Source organism: Gekko japonicus, unplaced genomic scaffold, assembly GCF_001447785.1.
Source record: "Gekko japonicus isolate JY-2015 unplaced genomic scaffold, Gekko_japonicus_V1.1 scaffold237, whole genome shotgun sequence".
In the NCBI taxonomy this organism is placed as follows: Eukaryota; Metazoa; Chordata; class Lepidosauria; order Squamata; family Gekkonidae; genus Gekko; species Gekko japonicus.
The window spans coordinates 189,244-212,491 of NW_015161955.1; the positions used below are offsets into that span (position 1 = coordinate 189,244).

General features: G+C 42.5%; 1 protein-coding gene across 1 annotated transcript in view; it reads left to right on the forward strand.

The window, feature by feature from the left end:
- Positions 1-23,248, forward strand: part of ZC3H12C (zinc finger CCCH-type containing 12C) — a 32,593-nt gene that overhangs the window by 3,850 nt on the left and 5,495 nt on the right. The window contains exons 2-3 of the mRNA XM_015429478.1: positions 1,055-1,818; positions 22,504-22,643. Of these exons, the coding sequence (XP_015284964.1) occupies positions 1,055-1,818; positions 22,504-22,643 (904 nt within the window). The remainder of the gene's footprint in view (positions 1-1,054; positions 1,819-22,503; positions 22,644-23,248) is intronic.

Here is a 23,248-nt window from a genome sequence, read left to right on the forward strand (position 1 = left end):
GGGGAAATTGGGGGGGGGGGGGATGCAGGTCAGAATACGGCCACACAGCCAATAGTGGGAAATTTAGCAGTACAACTGGGGGAAACGGGAGACCAAGGACGGAACAACTGCTTTTGCGGCATCTGTATATATATTTCAAAGACTCCTTGATAAGTAAGACTAGGTGAGTAATCATGTTATTGCAACTAACAGAGTTATATCCTAGATAGATATTGGCCATAGGATAATACCAACTGCATCAGAATCCATTTTGAAAAGTATTAGATGTTGCACAAATCTTAAAAATTCATACTATTTTTACATATGAGGAGGAAATGGTATATCACCATTTATAAGACTATTGGAACAATTATTATAAAGATATATCATGTATTTGCAATTTCAATAACAAATATATGTTATTCATCAGTGTGTGAACTTAATTTCCATAGGGCAGGGTGATCCCCAGAGAGCAATCCTTAGCAGGTCTATTCAGTATTGTCCTCAAGTCTATTCAGTGGGACTTGCTTCCACAAAAGTTATTTTTAGGATTGTAGCTGTAGTTTTTTCCAGCCTTAGGATTCTGGAAAGCACTCAGGGTGCCTATTCATAATCAATGATAAATAGGCATTTGGAAACTTCTGGCATACTATAATAGTATAAGCTTTTCAGAAATTGAATTCCATCTTTCAGGACATATGGCCCATTATTTTGTACAAGTCCTTGTCCTTATGATTAGATTACATGTGCATGGCCATTAAATGAGCTGCCCTGTTGCTGAAAGGCTAAAAGGCTTTATTGGCTTGGGGCCTTGACATCTGGTTGAAAACCTATCCAAGGGTCAGAAGCTAGCAGTAATTTGGCAAAACTAATTTTTGAAGCTTGACAAACTCCTTTCATTCAGCTGAGTTCCTTATAGATTTCACCATGGGAGTGATTTAAAACACACACAAAACAAAACAGTACTTTGCACCCACCCTTAGAGGAAAGCAAATAAATGACATCCTGTGAAAATTGCCGTAGCAGTTCTAACTAAAACAATGTCTAACTGGTCCCGCCTTTATTATTTCTTTAGGAACGCAGAATATTTTTTATTCAGGAATACAAGAAAACCAACAAAGTGGAGTCAAGTACATGCAGCAGCTTCATGGGCTTGAAGGATCACTTGGGGCATGACCTAGGCCACCTCTATGAGGACAGTGCTGAAACACAGATAAGTGCAATTGCACCTTGGTCAATGGTGGAGAAACCAACAATGGATAAAATTAACTCTAGGAAGGAGGACACAAACAAGGAGACTTCTGAAGAAACTGGGAGCTCCAGTTGTGATTCTGACGAGAGTACAAATTCTGATAATGAATCAGAGCAACTGACTACCACGGGAACAGAATCATGCACGTTACCGAAGACTCACAGACAACTGTGCAGATCTCCTTGCCTGGAACCCCATATACTAAAACGCAATGAAATCTTGCAAGACCTTAAGCTAGAGGAAGCCCGTATGGTGTCTAAAGAAATTAAGAAACCCCCTGATGTGGTAAAAGAATATCAAACCAAACTGGAGTTTGCACTTAAGTTAGGTTACTCTGAAGAACAGGTTCAGCTTGTACTGAATAAGCTTGGTACTGATGCTTTAATCAATGATATACTTGGAGAACTTGTCAAACTTGGAAATAAAACTGAGATGGATCAGAGTGTAAGTAACATTAATACTAGCATAATGCGGGAAGCATCTTCTGTTGAATCTCAGAGGTCTGACTCTCCCCTTCAGGAGGATGTGCCAGTGGATGGTGATAACCTGAGACCTATAGTTATTGATGGCAGCAATGTGGCAATGAGGTATGTTACAGAAGAATGGTGTTCCTTACATGCTGGGAATTAAATGGTAATCAGTTAAAGGGCAAAGCTTATGTATATACCCTAGTATAACTCATGTACATAATTGTCATTTGATCCACTTGCCTAACAACCAAACACTGAACAGTAAGCACATACTTGTATTACTAAACTGATCAAAATATACCCTACTTCATGAAGTGACACAGTGGAACTTGTCACAAAAATTCCAAGGACAAAACCATTGGAAATAGGTGGAGAAATGTTTTAATCCTGTCGACCTCGGTGCTATAACATTAACTAAAGACTGATGCTGAGCACACTTACAGATGCACAGAAAACTCATCGAATGATAAACGTATTCCCAAATTTACAGACCACTTTCAAGGGAATACTAAAAAAATCCTCACTTTATTGTAGGAGATTAATCCTGTGCATGTTTGAAATCATGATGATGGTGATGATGATGATATGATAGTCTGTTTTGTACTTGGCATAAAAATGCCTAAAGTATCAAGAGGTTCCAAAGACTTTCACAACAAGGAGACTTATAGGTGCCTTACATTGATAAGACACTCATTTCTTAGTGGAACTTGGCAATCACTCTAAGTTGAGTATAGCAGCTGACCCTTAGACACATAAGCATTGGTAGATGGTTTGCATTCCCTTTCGAGAACTCATGAAGGGATGCCTCACTTTCAGCTGTGCACTGTTCTCTGTAATTGTTCTCTGATTTTATATATACATAAACTTTATATGTATATAAATATATATATACATTTATTCAGTCAGTCATTCCCAGGAAACCTCACTTTTTAAGATTATTCTGTTAGAAATCCCCAATATATTTAATGTGCTTTTTGCTGCTCCAGTTTTACTACCCACCAAGATGGGAGGGAAAATATTCTCCAGTATAAATTTACCAAATTCACATTGGACTGAACAGCACTTTGGTTTTTTTTCCTGGGAAGCTACAAGTACCCATGCTCTGATGCAATGTGCTCCTTGCCAGGAGGAAAAGCAGCAAAGAGAAGCAGTTGTTAGTATCTCCATCTCAACTGCAGAAGCCGGTCCTCTTGGAAATGCATTATAGCCCAAGAATCTTTCAGTGCCACTGTAAAATCTTTCTGTTCTCAAACTGGGATTTCAAACTTAACTGGTTAGATAAGGGAGTTTGCAGCGCCTTTAATGTTTTCAAGTTATTTAATTAGATTATTTGAATTGTAAATGGGATATATGTTTCTGTATTTATTTAAAGAGTTGTTCATTTATGTACAGATGCTATGTTTAAAACCGTACAGCCTTGAAATATCACAGCATGTACTACAAAAAAGGAACTGTTATACAAATCAATGGTTTTAAAAAAAAGAATCCAAAAAGTGTTTCCAGTTATTAATGCATATATTTAAAGAAACTTGCAACAGGGTACAATGTTATATAAAACATAATAGTACATATAAAAAACCTGAAACCAATAAGCCACCCTGAAATACATAATTCATGATCATTTAGTGTATCCATCTGGGAAAATTTCTGGCTTAAAAACAGCTTTTTTTAAAAAAAAAAATCTGCTGTACAGTGGTGCCAAAATGCGAGCAATGGGCCTTCCTGACATCCTGTGGAAGGCCATTCCATAACAACAGTACCACAGCAAGTAAAGTTTGGCTCAGTGCCCAGACTTGTCTGCAAATTGGGACCTGAAATAGGCCTTTAGTGGAGGAGCACAGGAGCAGACCTGTGAGGGGCACTCTTGCAAGCAGTGAAAGGCTTTATGGGTAATAACCAAGGCCTTGAAGTGAGTCTGGGAACAGGTGGACAGCCATTGCAATGCCTTCAGAATTGGCGTGAGGCTTATGTTCCAGCAGGCGGCTGCATTCTGTACTTGCTTGAAGCTTCCAGGTAGGCCCAATATAGGACGTTAGAGTAGTCCACCCTTAAAGTCAGCGCGATATGAATCACTGTCGCCCGATCAGCCTAAATCCAACTAGGAGGCTGAAATGTGCTCCTGGCCACCTACCCTTCTGATCTGTTTTTTCCATCAAGAGGGTAGGATCCAGCTTCAGTTCCAGGCCCCTAACAGAGTTTGCAAATGTTATTGTTGTATAGGCCTTAAGGATGAGGTAGCTTTGATATGGATTGGTAAGTTGTGGTTTGCACTAAACATGATTTGGCGTGAAATCTGAACTGAAAAATCTTAGTCAAAGCTAGTGTTCCACTTCTTGAGGTAGCTGCACCACAGAACTGGAAGCACAGAATATATGGAAAACAAGGAGCTCTTGACCATGGTTTGGATGTTCAGACCACGGTTTGTGTTTAAAACTATGTTTAGCACAAGCCTTGGCTTTTCATGCTATCTGGAGTCAATAGGAAAGATTAGTCTGAAGCAGAAGGATTGGAATTCTTTTCTGTGCCATAGAAACAGATTGGAACTCAGTGTCAGTTTTATGAGACATAAAACCAATATTGTCTCTGTCAATTTGGTATATAAAATCTTGACCAGCATTTTACAACTGAATGCTGGTATAGTAAAGTTATTTCAGCTGGTATAGGGGTAGGAGCCCTTTTATTTCACTGACAAAGGTTGATGTGTGCATTCACTTCCGATATTTAATTTACTCTGAAATACCTTTAGTGCTACAGAATATCTGCTATTACTTTGGACAATCTTATGATATATGAAATACCTTGCAATTCAGTTACTCACCCTCTTTTACACTTTGCACAGAACTGCATCCAAGGGTACTAAAAGAACTTGTGGATGTAATTTCTGAGCCTCTGTCTATTATTTTTGAGAATTCTTGGAGAACAGGTGAGGTGCCAGAAGATTGGATGGCAAGGCTGCTGTTGTGTCTTTCTGTGCGGGAACACATCCAGCCCGCCCTAAAAACACTGCACTGGCTGCCTATAGCATACCGGATCCGGTTCAAGGTGCTGGTTATCAACCTTTAAAGCCCTTTATGGCCAGGGACCTGCATACCTGAGGAACCACCTTTCCCCTTATGTTCCCCCAGATAGCACTGCGGTCGGGGACCCAGAATCGGCTGATCCCCCCAAACATCAAGGAAGCCAGACTAGCGGTAACTAGGGCTAGGTCTTTCTCTGTGGCAGCTCCACTCTGGTGGAATGAGCTCCCGGAGGAGATCAGGGCCCTGCGGGACCTGTTATAGTTCTGCAGGGCCTGTAAAACGGAGCTCTTCCACCAGGCTTTTGGAGCCGCCGCCACCACTGCCACAACTGATATCTTTTTTTCCCCATAATTTTTTTATTATTTTTATAAAGATTATAACAAAAAGAAAAACTTTTCTATACACAGGTTTCTTTACCTAAAATTCTACACATAAAAACCAGTATATACAATCATGTTTTAGCCACAACTGATATCTGACAGCTTATGAAGAGCAAGCTGTACCATCTGGGTCCCACAATTACAGCTCGAGCTGACTGATCAGACATTTGAGGAATTTCAAGAAGATGACAACGATGAGTATTGAACACTAGCACTTTAATATGTTGTAATATTTATAGTTTTAAATTGTGTATTGATGGCTTTTATATTGTAGATTTTATTGTCACATTGCAGTGTTTTATAATGGTTGTGTAAACCGCCCTGAGCCGGTTCTGCTGGAAGGTCGGGGTAAAAATCTGATAAATAAATAAATGTAATTTCTGAGCCTCTGTCCAATATTTTTGAGGATTCTTGGAGAATAGGTGAGGTGCCAGAAGACTGGAGGTGGGCAAATGTTGTACCCATCTTCAAGAAGGGGAAAAAGGAGGATCTGGGTTACTACCAAACCGTCAGCTTGACATCTATACCTGGGAAAGGTTTAGAACAAATAATCAAACAGACAGTCCTTGAGCATTTAGAAAGAATAGCTGTAATTACTAAAAGCCAGCATGGGTTTCTCGAGAACAAGTCATGTCAGACTAACCTTATCTCTTTTTTTGAGAAAGGTACTGCCTTGCTGGATCAGGGGAATGCTGTAGACATAGTTTATCTTGATTTCAGTAAGGCTTTTGATAAGGTTCCACATAATATTCTTGTTGACAAATTGGAACAAATGTGGTTTGGATACTATGACTGTTAGGTGGATCTGTAACTGGTTGACAGATCACATCCAAAAAGTGCTTGTGAATGGTTCCTCATCCTCTTGGAGAGGAGTGACAAGTGGAGTGCCTCAGGGATCTGTCCTGGGACCTGTTCATTCAACATCTTTATCAGTGATTTGGATGAAGGGATAGAGGGAATGCTGATTAAATTTGCAGATGATACTAAATTGAGAGGGGTAGCGAATACAGCAGAAGACAGAATCAGGATACAGGGTGATCTTGACAGGCTGGAAAACTGGGCTAAAATAAATAAAATGAATTTCAATGAGGATAAATATAAAGTTCTACATTTAGGTTGGAAAAATCAAATGCGTAATTATAGCTTGAGGGAGACTTGTCTTGGCAGTAGTATGTGCAAAAAGGATCTAGGGGTCTTAGTAGATTAGTAGAAGAGTTTTCGGCTAAACATTAGGAAGAACTTCCTGACAATTAGAGCAGTTCCTCAGTAGAACAGGCTTCCTCAGATGGTGGTGGGCTCTCCTACTTTGGAGGTTTTCAAACAGAGGCTGGATGGCCATCTGACAGCAATGCTGATTGTGTGAATTTAGGCGGTTCATGAGAGGGAGGGTAGGAAGGGTTGCCTCAGTGCTTAGTTCTTGTGGCCCTTTTTTTCACGCCGAGAGAAATGCTGATTGCCACTTTGGGGTCAGGAAGCAGTTTTTCTCCAGGCCAATTTGGCCAGGGATCCTCGAGGTCTTTAGTAACCTTTTGGGCATGGAATGGTGGTCACTGCGGGTGTGGAGGGGGAGGTATTTGTGAATTTCCTGCATTGTGCAGGGGGTTGGACTAGATGACCCTGGAGGTCCCTTCCAACTCTATGATTCTGTGATTCATAGTTTGGTTTTGCATTGTGCAGTGTGTTTGTCTCATCTAAAAAGGACATATTCATATTTTCCGGGCAGCTGAGGAGTCTGTAGTTATTTTCAGATCTTTTGTATAAATCTCTAACACAAAGAAGTGAAGCTTCATTTAACTGTATAGCAATTATAAAAATTCAGCCAGAGACACCAAGGAAACCTTATAGCCGATAGTAAATTATTGGTCCTAATAAGTGAGGATGATGCCCATTTAAGGTGATCGCGATGAAGAATATGCATAGGCCCAGCATTCATGAGATGCCAGCAGGGGGGTGGTCATGAGAAAACTGATCTCATGGGAAGGGGACTACACTGCAGCTCTCCCTATGTCAGTGTTAACGTAGTTTTTCCCAAGAAATGACACTGGCATGGGGTGGAGCTGTAGTACGTACTCTCTTCACACAGTTTACTTCTTCTCGCCTTATTGTTGGCAGTGCAATATGGAGCGTCAGAATAACTTGAGCATCAGACCTTAGTTTAGAGGTAGAAGGTTACTTCCACCTCAGTCCTAATCTACAGATGCTGCGGCATCACTGATACGGGCATGGTGCCATCACTGCTCTTTGGTATCCTTATCCTCTCTCAGTAAAGAAAAGAAATGGCAGAAACAAACATCAAGGCGCTAAGAGCATAGCAATTGCACTGGAGTCCGTAGTAACACATCCAGGAACCACGGAACACATGTCAGTGCCTTGTGACAGCCACATATGGAAGCAGCCAATTGGTGCATGACTCCTTAATGTCACCCTGCTCCCACACACTCACAGAAAACAACAGAATGGAACTTAGGAAACAGTACTCTCTGCTGTTGAAAGCACTGTAGTGTATGCCCAGTGGGAACACTGTAGCTACCACAACTCCTGTAAGCTGTGCTGATGTGGGTTCAACTCCCCTCCTAGAAACACCCCCCCTTTTGATCACCAAAAGCACAGGAAAGGGAGCGTAGACGTTCCACTGAGATGCCTCCACAGCTTACTTTGCAGAAGACAGCCCCATGGAACTAGGTTTTTTTTTTTTTTTTGCAAAGCAAAGAAGACACAGACACAAGAACAGCAACAAGAGAATACATGACTGCACAGTCACAGCAGGCGTTCCTGTCATTCCCCCCCTCCCCCCCATTGCTTACTGGGGAAAACCACTTGTGTAAAAACAGTGATGCAGGAGTTTGAATCCTACCAACGGACAGATAGAAATGAAGTCGAGTTTGCCTTTTCACCTGAAACAAGCTGGTCAGGAGCAGATAGGAAAAGGTGTGTGTGAAGAAATGTATTTTTTCTTTGGAGGTTGAAATGAGCAAATCCTTCACTTTGTGTGTTAGTACGTTTTCACTCTCTCTGGGCAGAGAACAGGCAGGGAGGAGGAAGTCAGTCAATGGCTTTCCAGGCTCACTTCAGCTACCTCTTAAGAAATGCTAATAGGTCTAGGTAGAGACAATAGGAGGCTCCAGGCCCCCCTCCTTCTAGCAGGGAACAGAGGTTTGGAGGTGTTAGATCTGGGATGTCAAACATAAGGCCCGGGGGATAGAACCAGCCTGTCCAGGGTTCTTATGTGGCCCACGAACAACTGGTGCAAGGCAGGGAACAGGCGATTGCTCAGGGGGAGTGGGTAGAGCAACTGATTGTGACTTCAGCATGGCAGAACAACTTTGTCTGCAGCAGTCAAGCAACATGGGAGCATCTGCCCAGTGCTGCACAGCTGGCTCTCCAGTCTGCCCATGTAAGTTTTCCTTTGCACCCCCCTCCCAGCCCGTGGGACCTTGCAGTGTGGACACAACTTGGAGCTTACCAGCTGCTGTCCTTTATACAGCTTATATCTCCAGGTTCTGACATTATGTTTTATGGCACACATGGCCCAGCATGACAGTGACATTTATGTCAGATCTGGCCCTCATAACAAATGAGTTCGACACCTCTGTGTTAGATACTAGAGAGACTTCTAGAAGGAAAATTCTGGAGTCTTCCAGAAAAGCTTCTCTGACCTGGCCAGTCGGTGGGGAAAAGAGAGGTGATACAACTCCACAGAGGAGGGAGGAATGTCTCTTTTGTGCTGGGTCCATCAGAGCAGACAGAACTCTTAGCTGACTATATGCTGGCCTGGAGAGCTACAGAAAATTCCAAGGTAATGATAGCTCTGTAGAGATCTGTAACTTCCTAAGATACGCAGCCAGCCCTATATTTTAACATCTGATAGGGCATGTATAGAGAGAGGGACAGAGGAATTGCGTTTTACCCATTTCTTTTGAACTCCTTGTCAATCTGGTGCTGTGTTAAAAGTATGTTCTTTTTAATAAATACATGTTCTTTTTAATAAATATGTTCTTTTTAATAATGAACATGTTCTTTTTAATAAATAATTTATAACTTTTGATGCTGGTAGTGGTTCTCTGTACCACATAGTTCTCCACCATCTTGGACACACTATTTTAAAAGGAGCACCAGGGGGAAGGCAGGTAGTTGGCAAGTGGCTATTCCTCCAAGGGTGCGCAAGGCAGTAAACTGTCCCTGTGGTGACCAGACGCTGGGCAGTGGTAGACACAGAGGCAAGGCCTCAGAACTTGGAAGAGAAGCTGGGAGGCCTGACCCTCCCAGCGGGCAATTCCTTACAAAGGTCAGTTGGTGGTGGCGGGTAACCCAAGAGAGCCTCTCCTGATGTTGGGAAATCCTTGGAGGGCAGGGTGGAATAGGGCCTGCAGGCCAGAGCAGGCCCATTCCACCACAGCATGACTAGAACCGATGCATCACACCACGCAAATCATTATGGTAACTATGCATCCAGCCGGGCACACGGGATAAACCCATTTTATGGAACATTTGAAAGCCTCTACTGGCCCTGATGTTGAATCCAGCCATATATACCAGGGCAGGAACACTACACAACACTGTTGCACAGCACAAGCTTAGCACGCATAAGGTCCTTGGTTAAGACTGTCATGGACCTAGCTACCAAACAACCATAGGAAGAGTCCCAGGCACAGCTGCAGTTTTGAAGTATCAGATCCATTTACAGGGGACGGTAACTGGCTGTCACAGACTGCAGTCGTTTTGCTTAGCCTTCCCATGTAGTAGTTTTTCCACTGTATTCATAAGGGTCATTACCACACAGCAGTCCTTGTTCTCCATCTCCTCCCCATCGTGTAGGTTGAGTGGTTTATCAGGGGGATTTTGAGCCTGGAGGAGCCTGCCCCCCTCCCTCTTGCTAGAGTATAACTATGCAGCTTGTGAAGTAATCTCGTGTGTCCCATGCTGAAGACAAATGAGGTTAGTAATGATCCCTCTTTATGAAGTCCTGCTAAACAGGGAGCTATGAAACAACCCAGATATTTATTGCACAGCTTCCAGAATGGAGCTCTGCAGTCAAAAGAATGGAGCTGCCAATTCTCTTCATCTACTAAGGCCCCTGTGCCTTTGAAGGTCCACTGATAAATTGTAGAACTGAAGGTAAAAGTGTCCCTATCAGGCATAGCCATGATAAGTACAACAGTTCTGGTCAAACAACTATCTCTCATACCATTCACAATGGTGCAGTTGCCAGGCTAGAATAATAGTTGGGAACAACACTGCAATTTGTAGTCTCAGCAGATGGTTTGCACTGCACTGTAAATGGGGTCTGACCTGGTCTCTACGCCTATTATAGAGGTGCCTGCAAAAAGTGGAAAGAAACACAAGAATAGTAATGTTCATCAGTAGCAAAAGACAGCATGTGGGCTCTAGCACTCTGCTCAGATTTGAGAGAGTAGCACCACTGAGGTGCTCTTCTGGTTTCTTATACCTCTTAGTCTCCGTCTGGAGAGTTCCTATGCAGTAGATTCACTAGTTGTGTCAATGTAGTTGTTGGGCCAATAGTTATCTGTCCCTTGTAGAACTGCATTTGTAATTTCTGTTGGGCTGCTTGGGGAAGAGAGCCAGTTTGGTGTGGTGGTTAAGTGCGCGGACTCTAATCTGGGAGAACCAGGTTTGATTCCCCACGCCTCCACTTGCAGCTGCTGGATGACCTTGGGCAAGCCATAGTTCTGATAAGAGCTGTTCTTGAAAAAAGCCGTTTCTGTCTGAGCTCTCTCAGCCCCGCCTACCTCGCAGGGTGTCTGCTGGGAGGGGAAGGGAAAGGAGTTTGTAAGCCGCTCTGAGACTCCTTCGGGTAGTGAAGGTTGTAGTCATGAGTGTTTCAAGGGGCCAGCTGTGGTCATGAAATGTGGTGTTCTTGTTACCCCTATTTACCATGTGGGGCTACACCACATATATCATGCTGATGTTCTACCAGCATATAGGGGCATCTGCATGCATACACTTTATGCTTGTGTGGGGGACAGCACTAGCAAGTAACTGTGAAGGAGGAAGCATTGTTGAACCAGTAGGCAGTAAATTACATTGTGGGAGACATTGAAAGCAGTCAAAGTTTGGGGCACAGGATCCTCCCTCCGTTACTTACCTGTCTTGAATTTATTTTCTTTGCCTTCCTAGTTTGAAGAGTGGAGATTCTTGTGTCCCGAGGAAGAGTACCTGTAAGGATTCTGAATAATGTTAGCAATATATTGCTGTAACAGTATTTGTCCCCATGCTTGGCCAGTTGTGCTAAATGCTCTCTTTTTGTACCAAGTTCCTTTTATAGAACATTCCAGTCATGAAAGTCACCTCAGTGCTGGGCGTATGATTTGAGGGCCAGAGAAATTAGCCTCGTGCCATGTACCATCTAATACATGGATGTTATTAGGATTACCATATTTTGAAAAGCAAAAAAGAGGACATATTTCCTGACTGACTACTTCAAACAAGTGATCACTATGACATCTCATTTTAAATATCCCTACTATTTGAGCTGGGATAATTGCTACTAACCAGGAATATTCCTAACCTTCCAGCCCCCCAAAAGGACATTTTCATCAGTATTTTTTTTTAAAAGCCCAAAAGAGGACAGGGGTGAAATGTGAGGCTGTCTGTGTTTAGGACACTGACTAAACTACATTCCTTTCCTGGCCTGTCCCAGGTGTTGCATATTTATTATCCCTGTTGCTGCTGGATTTGTACTGGCGTGGCATTGGTAAGGTGCTGGGTCAGCTTGTCTCTGAGCTATGCCAGAATGGGACTTAGTTGTTAGCCTAAGTGGTTTACAGTCCAGTTTAACGATTGTGCCCTTAATCTCATATTACAGGAAATTTCCCCCTGTAACAACAAGTAGTTTTCTTAGGGCTTTCAAGCTTTGGAAGCAATAATTTATTATTCCCAGTGATGCTCTAATGCAACATTGCCAATAAGCCCACAAAAGTTAAGTAAAAGGTAAAGGTTTCCCTTGCTCAAAAGCCACTCTAGGGGGGTGGTGCTTATCTCCGTTTCCAAGCCGAAGAGCCAGTTCTGTCCAAAGATGTTTCCGTGGTCATGTGACCAGCATGACTAGACACCAAGGCGCACGGAACACTGTTACCTTCCCACCGAAGCGGTACCTATTTATCTACAATTTCTTGCTTTCAAACTGCTAGGTTGGCAGGAGCTGGGGCCAGAGACAGGAGCTCTCTCCATCATGCGGCACTCAGGTCTCAAACTACCGACCTTCTAGTCTGCAGTTCAGCGTCTTAACCACTGAGCCACAAAAGTTACTAGCCCATAAAAGTCTTTACTAGTCTGCTTGTCCACTCATACCTATGTTAGTATATGTAGCAAACTGACAATTTAAAAAATTTTAGCTTAATTTTTTACCATGATTTACAAAAGTTTTTCTTCCCCGATGACCTAGAGGAAATCCTAGCTTTCCCTAGGTGAGCAGATAATTGGCTATTTATAAGCGTGCTGTAATGTTTGTTGGGTCAGAAACAAGGCCCAACTAGAATGTGAGTGTAACTTGCCAGATAGATCCAGCTAAGTGATCCTTCACAGTGCATCACAGTTTTCATGGACCAATTAAATGGTTATTTAAAAATTCAAGATAAATGGCACTTTATTTCGAAATTGCTTTCCCCTCTCCCAACAGACAACTTTGGCAGACGGTTGTGTCCTTTGGGTGACTACAGGAGGCTTGTTCCATACTGGCACTTGCCCAGGAACAAGCGGTTTGCCATCACGTGATCTGTGATAGCTGAAACAGAAAGCACCATACTCTTAGTTCATTGTACCTTGAATTTTTTCCCTCCAACCAATGATAAAATATTAAAATATTATACTTTTGACATCTAAAATAAATATTCATTCTCCAGTAGGCCATGAGGTTTAGCTTTTTGAAACGTGTATCTGTCGGGTGCTGTCAAGTCGTTTCTGACTTATGGAGACCCTATGAATTAATTAACTCCAAAATGTCCCGTTGTTAACAGCCTTCCTCAGGTCTTGGAAAAATTAGGGGCCATGGCTTACTTTACTGAGTCATCTCCTGTTGGGTCTTCCTTTTTTCTGGCCACCTTCGACTTTTCCTAGCATTATTGTCTTTTCCAGCGACTCTCGTCTTCTCATAATGTGACAAAAGTACGATAGCCTCAGTGTAGTTGTTTTAGCTTCTAGGGAGAGCTCAGTCAGGCTTTATTTGATCCAGGACCCTCTTATTTGTGTTTCTAGCAGTCCACTATACCTGTAAAACTCTTCTTCAACACCACATTTCAAATGAATCAGCTTTTTTCCTCTCAGCTTTCTTCAGCCAGTTTGGTGTAGTGGTTAAGTGCGTGGGACTCTAATCTGGGAGAACTGGGTTTGATTCCCCACTCCTCCACTTGCACCTGGCTGGATGACCTTGGGCAAGCCATAGTTCTGATAAGAGCTGTTCTTGAAAAAGAGCAGTTTCTGTCAAGAGCTCTCTCAGCCCTACCTACCTCACAGGGTGTCTGTTGTAGGGAGGGGAAGGGAAAGGAGTTTGTAAGCCACTCTGAGACTCCCTTGGGTAGTGAAGGGTGGGGTATAAATCCAATCTCTTCTCCTCTTCTTCTTCATTGTCCGACTTTCACACCCATGCATAACGCACTTTCACATACACTAAATAATACCCTTTTAGTCCACCTTCAGTGCACCTTGCAATTGGTTTTACTATGTGAAATGGCAAAATACACTTGCAAACAGTTGCTGAAGTGGATAGAGACTGCACTATTTGGCATGTGTGAAACCAATCATAGTAATAGGGAGTACTGTGGCATGAACTATCTTGATTTTGCTTGAAATATGCCAAACTGAATTAGAAGGCACTTTTAGAGATACATGCAGACATAGCATTTTGCAAAGTGTTCCCTCATAAGTAGCAACTTCCTTTTCTCTGCAATTCTGCATCTGAGACCAAAAATTTAATCTGAAGAGTTAACATATTTAACATGTTATGATCTATTGTGGATGGGAGCCCAGTTACTCAAGTACATGAAATGTCTCTCATTAACCTATGTAGCGGCCTTATATCAGGCCAGGCCAACAGTCCATCTGGGGCAGCAAAGGGCCTTTCCTAACAAACATCCACTTTCCAGCATCCTTTGACAGATCCTGAATCCGCAACGTTCTGAGTGTGAAACCACTGAACAGCAGTAATTGATATCTTTATTGAAGGTTTGCAGATGTATACTTTTCAACAGATAGTATAAAACATAGTTATACATAGCAGTATATACTACAACTCAGTGCATAACTTCAGTGAAGTTAGGGCTGCAACCCACAGAAGCTGTTTACATGTCTCTAAGGGAACCCGATACAGCCCAGGGCGCTCTCAACTTTTTTGACAGCTGAAGCCAACAAGATAAGCAGCTCTGGAAACTCAACAGCAGCTTGGCTCACTAGCTGTGAGAGCTTTGGTGCTGAAGAATGCTCAGCAAGCTCCACTTTGATATTGAAAGCACCTTTTATATGCGAGTAAAGTTCCTATGGAGCAGGACGTCAGGGCTCCATGATCGCCTTTAAAACCTGCTTTGAGTTTTGCATCATGATCGTTTCAAATGTGTGCTGTGGCTAATATAGCTTCTGTTTTTGTTCTTACGAGCAGGGCCAGCATCAGCGTACCTTGAAGTGCTTCTAGCAGGGCCCACTGCCACTGGCCCCTGCCCGCACACCCTTTCCTTGCCCACTGGCTTGCAAGCGCTCCACCTCCTGTGCTGCTAGCTGCCTGGGCTGCCCAGCAGTGCTGGGGAGGAGTGTGCAGACAATGATGGTCACAGCAGCAGCACGCCCAGCCACAAACACCTCCCAGTGCTTTCGGAGAAAGGGCATGCAGGCGCCTGGGGAGGGATCATGAGAAGGTAGGGGAAGGAAGCACAGGCAGGTGTGGGTGGGAGGAAGAAGGGAGGTATGAATAGGGACCCTGATTGTGGGCATAGCGGGGGGGGGGGGCCTGAGCACTCTGTGCTGATGGCCTGTAAAAATCTGGAACTGGCCTTGTGTATACATAAGCTTTGCTGTAATCTATACAATACAAGCCAATTTACAATGTGCTTGTTGGGCAACAGTGGGCGGGTTTCTGGAGTTCTTGCCCCGCTGGTGGACCTCCTGATGGCACCTGGTTTTGGCCACTGTGTGACACAGAGTGTTGGACTGGATGGGCCATTGGCATGATCCAACATGGCTTGTCTTATGTTCTTAATGTGATCTCTGGCATTTATCATTGCATATATAGTAACAATGGTAAGATTTTGAGCATCACTTTACTCACATGAGAAATTAATGTGATGATTCAATAATTGAAATATTCTTTGGCATCTCCTGTTTTTTTTGGAATTGGAATGTAAATTGAGAGTTTCCAATCTGTGGGCCATTGTTTTGTTTTCCATATTTGTTGTTATATTCTTGTTTAAGATTTTGATGGACTCTGTTTCTGTGGCTTGGAATAGCTCTATTGATATCCCGTCTACTCTTGGTGATCTGTTTCTTCCAATTGCTCTCAGCGCAGCTTTCACTCCACTTTCTAAAACTGTAGGTTATTCATCAAAAGATTCTTCTTGGAAGGAATCTGTCATCCTTGCATCTCTTTTGTATAGTTCTTCAGTGTATTGTTCCCACCTTTTCTTTTTTTGTCCTTTTCAATTAATGTTTTTCCGTGTTGATATTTCAACATGCCTAATTGTGCTTTTTGTTCTACCCTCTTTGTTGTTCTCTTCTATTTCTTTACACTGGTTATTATAAGAGTTCTCTTTGTCTCTGCATGCCAGTCACTGGAATGCTGCATTTAGACTTCTGATTCTATTTCTGTCACCTTTTACTTTGCTTCTCATCAAATGTTTAGCCATTTTAAGAGTTTCCTCAGTCATCCATCAACACTTTTTGTCTCTTTTGGCTACAGGAATAGTCTTTGTGCATTCTTCCTTGATAATATCTCTGGTTACAACCAATAGTTCTTCCAGTTCACATTCTCTTGAACTTAGTAATGCAAATCATATAATGATCATATAGGGATGAAGTTCTTTGCTTGAAATGCTACTGGGGTTAATTGGAACCCCACCACCTTTAATGGAATCAGGCTTTCACCTCAGTGGTTTTATGTACCCCACCCGGGGTCTTAATCAGCTGAAACATGCTAAGCTTGTCCTTAGAAGTACATCCAATTACACATGATGACATGTTCCCATTTCCAAGAAGCCAGTGATGGCTTAAGTATGGTCTCTGGGACCCACACAATGTTTTCTTAGCTCTCTGTACTGCTTGTCCATTTTCATGCAGTCAGATGTCAGCTTGGGGATATTATCTATAAACTGTCAAAGTATGCCCCCCCCCCCAAGTCTTCCTGTTGTATTCTCCTTTCCAAATTTCTTTTGGTCCATACTTCCCAAATGAATTACTATGGTTCTGTAGGTCTTATTCATCATTAAATACTTTTAACTAAAGTTAGTATTCAATATTTTGATTTATGACAAATTATCTTAAAATAAAAACTAATATAAAATACATACATACACAAAACCCATGGAATAAAAAGTCAGGAAGCTTATGGAAGAAAAAGTCAGGAATCTCTACATCTGAGTAAAATCCATTTGCAATTAATTATGACTGTTTACCAAGACAGATGGAGTAATGATTAGGCATCTATGGGGCACAGATAATGGATTTGCTTCCTATTATCCAGTGCATGACTATCTGATGATTCTTCCAAAACCAACAAATCTGCCTCAAATGGAAGAAAAGGCCAGTATGGTCCTTTATTATTATTATTATTATTTTTTTTGGTGCTCGCTGAAGTCTTGCATTAATCTATGTGTAGGCTTACCCTGTTTGCTTCCGTTTCTCCAGAGAGCACCTTATGGTCAATAAAAAGGAGAAATGGTGCCATCAGAACCTATGAACATATTAGATCAACTTATACCAGTTTCGGCCATTGCACCATCTTGCTCAGTATTGTCAACTGGCAGTGGTTCTCCAGGATCCGGGACTTCTCCCACATCTGCTACCCAAGAATCTTTAACTGGAGAAGGCAGAGATTAAATGTAGGACCTTGTGCATGCAAAATATGTGCTCTCTCATTGAGTCACTGTGCTTCCCTTGTAAATCACTAATTAAATTTAAGTGCAGAACTTTTTTTTTTTGTATTTTTTGCATTTTTGTGTGTGCATGTGTGTGCCTGTGCCTGGAAGTCATGGCGACCTCTGGCAACTCCTACTGGGGCATGGAGGATGTTCAGAGATGTGGCTTGATGGCCTGCCTCTGCCTCCCAGCCCTGGTGTTCTTTGGAGGTCTCCCATCCAAGTACTTGCCAGGGTCGGCCCTGCTTAGCTTCTGAGATCTGACAAGATTGGGCTTGCCTGGGCTATCCAGGTCAGGGAGATTAGAATTCCCAAACGATTTAGATACATGTTTTCTCTTTTCCTGGTCGTTCTGATCCCAACAATTTAAAATTTGAAGTTTCTTTTTCAGAGGTAAATCAGATACAGATTTAGGATTTGTCACTAGAAGAAGAAGAAGAAGAAGAGATTGGATTTATACCCCGCCCTTCACTTGGAGTCTCAGAGCGGCTTACAAGCTCCTTTCCCTTCCCCTTCCCACAACAGACACCCTGTGAGGTGGGGTGGGGCTGAGAGAGCTCTTGACAGAAACTGCTCTTTTTCAAGGACAGCTGTGCCAGAGCTTGTGACTGACCCAAGGTCACATCAGCAGGTGCAAGTGGAGGAGTGGGGGATCAAACCCGGTTCTCCCAGATTAGAGTCCGCGCACTTAACCACTGCACCAAACTGGCTCTCACTAGTAGTATTAGTAGTTGACTTGCTACATTCCTTTTATGATACTTGATTTTACTTTAGGGATGGGGTAGAGTTTCCATTTCTGAAGGCATGTTATTCTGAACTTACAGCACAACTTCTTTTAAAAGGCTTGGATTTTATTTTCCACTTTGATGTGGACAAAGGATTTTAAATAGGTTTATTCCATTTTTTAAAAATGATACTTGCCATACCCACTGCCCTTGCATCACTGAGGAGTCACATATGAGGAGAAACGTTCATCACCTTGGTCCATCATTAATGGGGATAGATCAAGATGGGTAGCCGTGTTAGCAACAGAAAAGAGCAAGAGTCCAGTAGCACTCTAAAGACTAACCAAATTTGTGGCAGGGGATGAGTTTTTTGTGAGTCACTGCTCACTTCTTCAGATCAGTATCTGAAATAGTATCTGAAAAAGTGAGCAGTGACTCAGGAAAGCGCATACTCTGCCACAAATTTGGTTAGTCTTTAAGGTGCCGGACTCTTGCTCATTTCTATTAATAGGGATGGCATCAAAGGGAATGCTAGACAGAGGGTGTCAGTACAGAACTGAATATAATAACCCTGGGATAAAAAATACGACCAAAATAGGCACTTGATCTCTCAAACTGGCACATGATTAACTTGAAAGAAAAAAAATGAAATCAGGTCTGAGTGGGTATTACATACAGGTGGCACAGAATATCAATTTGGTTCCCCCCCCCAAACTACAGACCTACTTGTCTGAAAGTTGCCAGTATAGGATGCTTTTCTTGGAAAAGTTCTAGGACACAACCACACGCACACATGCACCATGAACTGACTTTCCAATCCAAAGATCTCCACAGAAGCATATGGTTCCATTTTTTGACACCTTCCCTTTCTAATCAGCTCCCCAAATCCCTTTCCTTCTCTCTGGGAGGAGCCAGCCCTGCTGTTCACTGCTGGCACACATAATCTATTTAACCTATTTAACTGTTTCAAAAAACTGTTCTCCTTTTGCCATCCACCCACTCATACGGTGCTAAGAAGGCCTTTCTCCTGTTCCCCTGACCTTATTTTAGCTCATGCACGCTGTGTCACAAATAGCACCGGTTCTTTTTACCTCCTGTTATGCACAGTGCTTTCTCCCAGTGTGTTTGGTGTTTTACCAACAGGCCTTGTTGTAACACAGATTTGGCAGTGCATGAACTAGGGCAGGTAGTTCATGTGGGTGGGGTTCTTATGATCAGTCACCTTCATTACCTCTAATGCAAGCAGCTGGGCTAGAAGGGGACATCATGCTGCAGCAAGACTCCTCCATCACTCACCCCCGCCTCTCCCCTTTCTGTCTAATAAGCTGCTCATTCTGGAAAGGCAAGCACCATGATCAGGTGCCTGTATACCTCCTGGTGCAACCGCAGATTGATCAAGAGGACAACCAGTGTTGTGTGTGTTTTTGTCCAAGCAAGCAAAACATTCTATTGCCTGTTTGGCCAGTTTGGTGTAGTGGTTAAGTGCGCGGACTCTGATCTGGGAGAACCGGGTTTGATTCCCCACCCCTCCACATGCAGCTGCTGGATGACCTTGGGCAAGCCATAGTTCTGTCAGAGCTGTTCTTGAAAGAGCAGTTCTTGAAAGAGCTCTCTCAGCCCCACCTACCGCACAGGGTGTCTGTTGTGGGGAGGGGAAGGGAAAGGTGTTTGTAAGTTGGTCTGAGACTCCGAGTGAAAGGCAGGGTACAAATCCAATCTCCTCTTCTTCTCCTTTTCTGTCTTTGCCTCGGTGAAAAGAGTGGGCAGCTGCCTGCCACCATTTGTGTGCCTGTTTGTCTTTTCAAAGACATACATACTTGGTACATACAACATACTTGGTTACAAAGAGAGGGTGAAGCTATGATGGCATGGCAGCTGTGTATGAAAAGTAATATAATAAAAGGAGAATAATCTGTATCTAATCCTGAACCCTGTGCCACACAGTGTCAATCCAAAAATCAGCAGAATTGGGCCAGGGACAGACAAAGCAGATATTTTTGCAAGCTTGGGGAAGCCCACAGGTTTGCAGAATAATATTAAAAGTGGGCGGGGGATTGAAAAACTGAAATGTCAAGATCTTGTGAGATTTCCTCTCGGCAGCCATTTTGGGTGGCCTAGGCAAATGTGGTCACCTAGTTAATTCAAAATGGATGCTACGGCTTCACTTTGGTATTGGAGTTGAGCTGGGGAGAAAGGAGGCGTGGGTGGGCAGGAAAGACAAGAAGAATGGAGGGGAAGTGAAGCTGTAGTACAGGAAGGGAGATAAGCAACGTGAAGCAGAAGTGTCAGAAATGGGGGGTGGAGGTTGGAAAGGAAGCAGGGAGAAGTTGCACGAGGGGGAGGAGGAATGGAGGTAAAGGGGCAGATGAGGAGGAAACTGAGAAGGGTAGTTGGGAGGGAGGGAAGGAAGGAAGCAAGGAAAAGAGAGACACTGCAGGGACTGTGAGGGACAGGAAAGGAAGTGGTAGCGATAGCGTGGGGGAAAGGACCAGCAATGGGATGAGATCCCTCTCCCCCATGAGTTCTCACAGGTCCAACAAATGTAGTGCTTTCGCAATTCAGTGCAAGCATCCTATACTACTGTGTAAGTTATTGTTATCCTCTGATAGGGGCCAAGTCTGAGAGAGATTTGTTCGGCTAAAGCCACACTGTGAGCTCGTGGCAGGAGGTTAGATTTGAACTGGGAGTCTAGATCATAGCCCATTCTCTTAGCCACTGTGCTGTTTCATCTTCCAGTAGCAGGAGCCTATTTGTTATTTTTATTTATTGATTGATTGATTGGATTTCTTCCCCGCCCTCCCAGCTGAGGCCGGCTTTAGTTATTAAAACATTTATATCCTGCCTTTCCTCTAGGTACCAAGCAAGCCTATGGTGGGCCCCCTTGCCGCTTATGGATAGACACTCCACAGGTTGAGAATGGTGTCTTAAACCATCCATGTGGTTTTTCACTCAGTGGAAGAAAACTATCATAAGCAGAAAGCTGCAGTCCACTCTTGTCAGTGCGACAGGATTGTTGTCTATAATTTTTTTACGAATGAGGAATTGTATCTGTTTTCCCACCTTTCTTCAGAGATCTAGGTTCCATATCACCTCTCTGTGGTTAGCAATCTGCCTTCCCACTCTGGCACACATAACTCTGAGGATACACAGAGACTGCCTAAATTTATTGTCCATATGTTACCTGTTTGTATAGTAGCCAGTCGTGTTAGCCCACTGCATTCTCCACTTCATGCTTGTGCACAGGGATGTGCCTTACATTTACTTTTCAAGGACAAGATGTCCTTCTGGTAAGCATGCTGGTTTTTGAAGTTCTATTAAAAATACTTTGGAATTGGAATAACTACACTGATCACTGATGTCAGAGGAAAAGGTTTTGGAACGTACGAGTCATCTCTCAGAAATACATGTAGGTATTATATTCCATTATTTGTTGTTTAAACTTTTTAAAGATAAATGTGACTAGGTACAAGCCATAAATATGCTTATTCTCTCCTGCTTGGAAAAAGCCCCTTCTAGGTTTTTACTAGGACTTTCCTGTATCATCACTTGAAATAAGTCCCAGTTATGTTGTAGCCATTCTGCAATACTTCCCCCTCTGTCTTTTTGGCAACACCAGTCAGTAGATGGTCATATTACTTTGGCAACCACAGTCCTCAGTGTGAGTCTCAAGAAGGCTAAGTAATTACTATAAAATTTCCTGGTAATGTTTCCTGGGGTTCAGAAGATTTTCTCACATCTTGATCCCTTGGAAAATAAAATAGTCTCACAAAAAGTACAGCCTGGAAAGACTGCATGTGGCCTAATGCTGTTAAAGGACAACAAACATTCATTTAATTTTCAAACCTCTTGTCAAAAGATACTTGGTTTCACTAGGGACTAAATAATTCGCCCTTCAACTTTGGGCAGTAAAAGAATTCCTTTGCTGGGATATTTGGATATCGAAAATGTATACCAATAGTGTAAAACAGCCAATATAAGTTTAGTATATACAACTAAATGTAGCTTGCATTTCACCACCATATCCCATATCCCATACAGTCATGTATGTGGCTAGGTTGGCTTTCTGTTGCAATGCTTGCAGCTGTTATGAAGTAGGTTTCACATCTGAAGTTTCACATGAGAGGTAAACGTGTCCAATTTTCAAACATTTATAGTAGTCAGGCTGTCTTGGCTTAGCTTTGTGCCAAATTTCAGCTTTCTTTCTGTTGTTGTCAATGAACTGAGGCCTGAGCATCTGTATATGTAAAGTTACACTGAATATTAATATATCTAGAAACATACTAAAGCCACTTACTGTTACCAAATGAAAAAACCCTGTGGAAAGCAGGAAATAACTCCCCCTCCCCATTTCTCGAGAGGTTTCTTTAAATGAAAAGGCCAGATGCTGGTTTGTTCAGTGGATATACCGTACAAAATAACCTACACAGTTTAAGTTACTGCATGCTTGTTTTGATATATAGCTTTCAATTATCCGCCCTTACCTCCTTTGGAGTCATCTAGTGTAATATTATATCTATGTATTGTTGGTATATTTCATTCATGCTTATGTGAGAAAATGATGGTTATATAATTCATGAGATAAGTGTTTTGGGGATGTCTGTTTCAGCCATGGAAACAAGGAAGTATTCTCTTGTCGGGGGATAAAGCTGGCAGTGGACTGGTTTTTGGAAAGAGGCCACAAAGGTGTTACAGTGTTTGTGCCAGCGTGGAGAAAAGAACAGTCACGGCCAGATGCTCTCATTACAGGTATACTCTGTTCTGCATTCAACTACTCAGTTGTAAGAATGTGTAATGTACCTAGAAACGCTTGTTCTTACTGGCTGAACAAATGTTTTATTAGCCAGAATGTTAACAGGTTGGATCCAGTGGTGTTCTCCCGACTCATCCTTCCCCACTGTGCCCCCACAAAGACATTTCTCAAGGTCGGGGCACCTCCGGACCTGCATGAGATGTGGCACAGGCTAGCAGGAGCACTTTCTTACTCCGTAACCTTTATATACCTATACATACATACATAGCCACACAGTTTCTGATTAAATATTCAAACTTAGCCATGTCTTGTTGACAAAATTGTAAAGGATTCTTTCTCGCAGGAAAACTGCAAAGCCTGCTGAGTAACAGAAAATCAGATAAATATGAAGTTAATTATCTATTACGGAAAAGGGCATATTTTAAAGAAATCAGTTTATTAAAAAAAATAGCTCAGACCTGGCAAAAATTTAATATTTTTAACAATGTTATCTCTGATTATGGAATAAAATATGTTTCCATTTTCAGAAGCAGCTTGACAGCATCAATATGTTTGTGAGAAGCAAAGACATCCTCTGTTGTATTTGTACAGGTTGGAAACC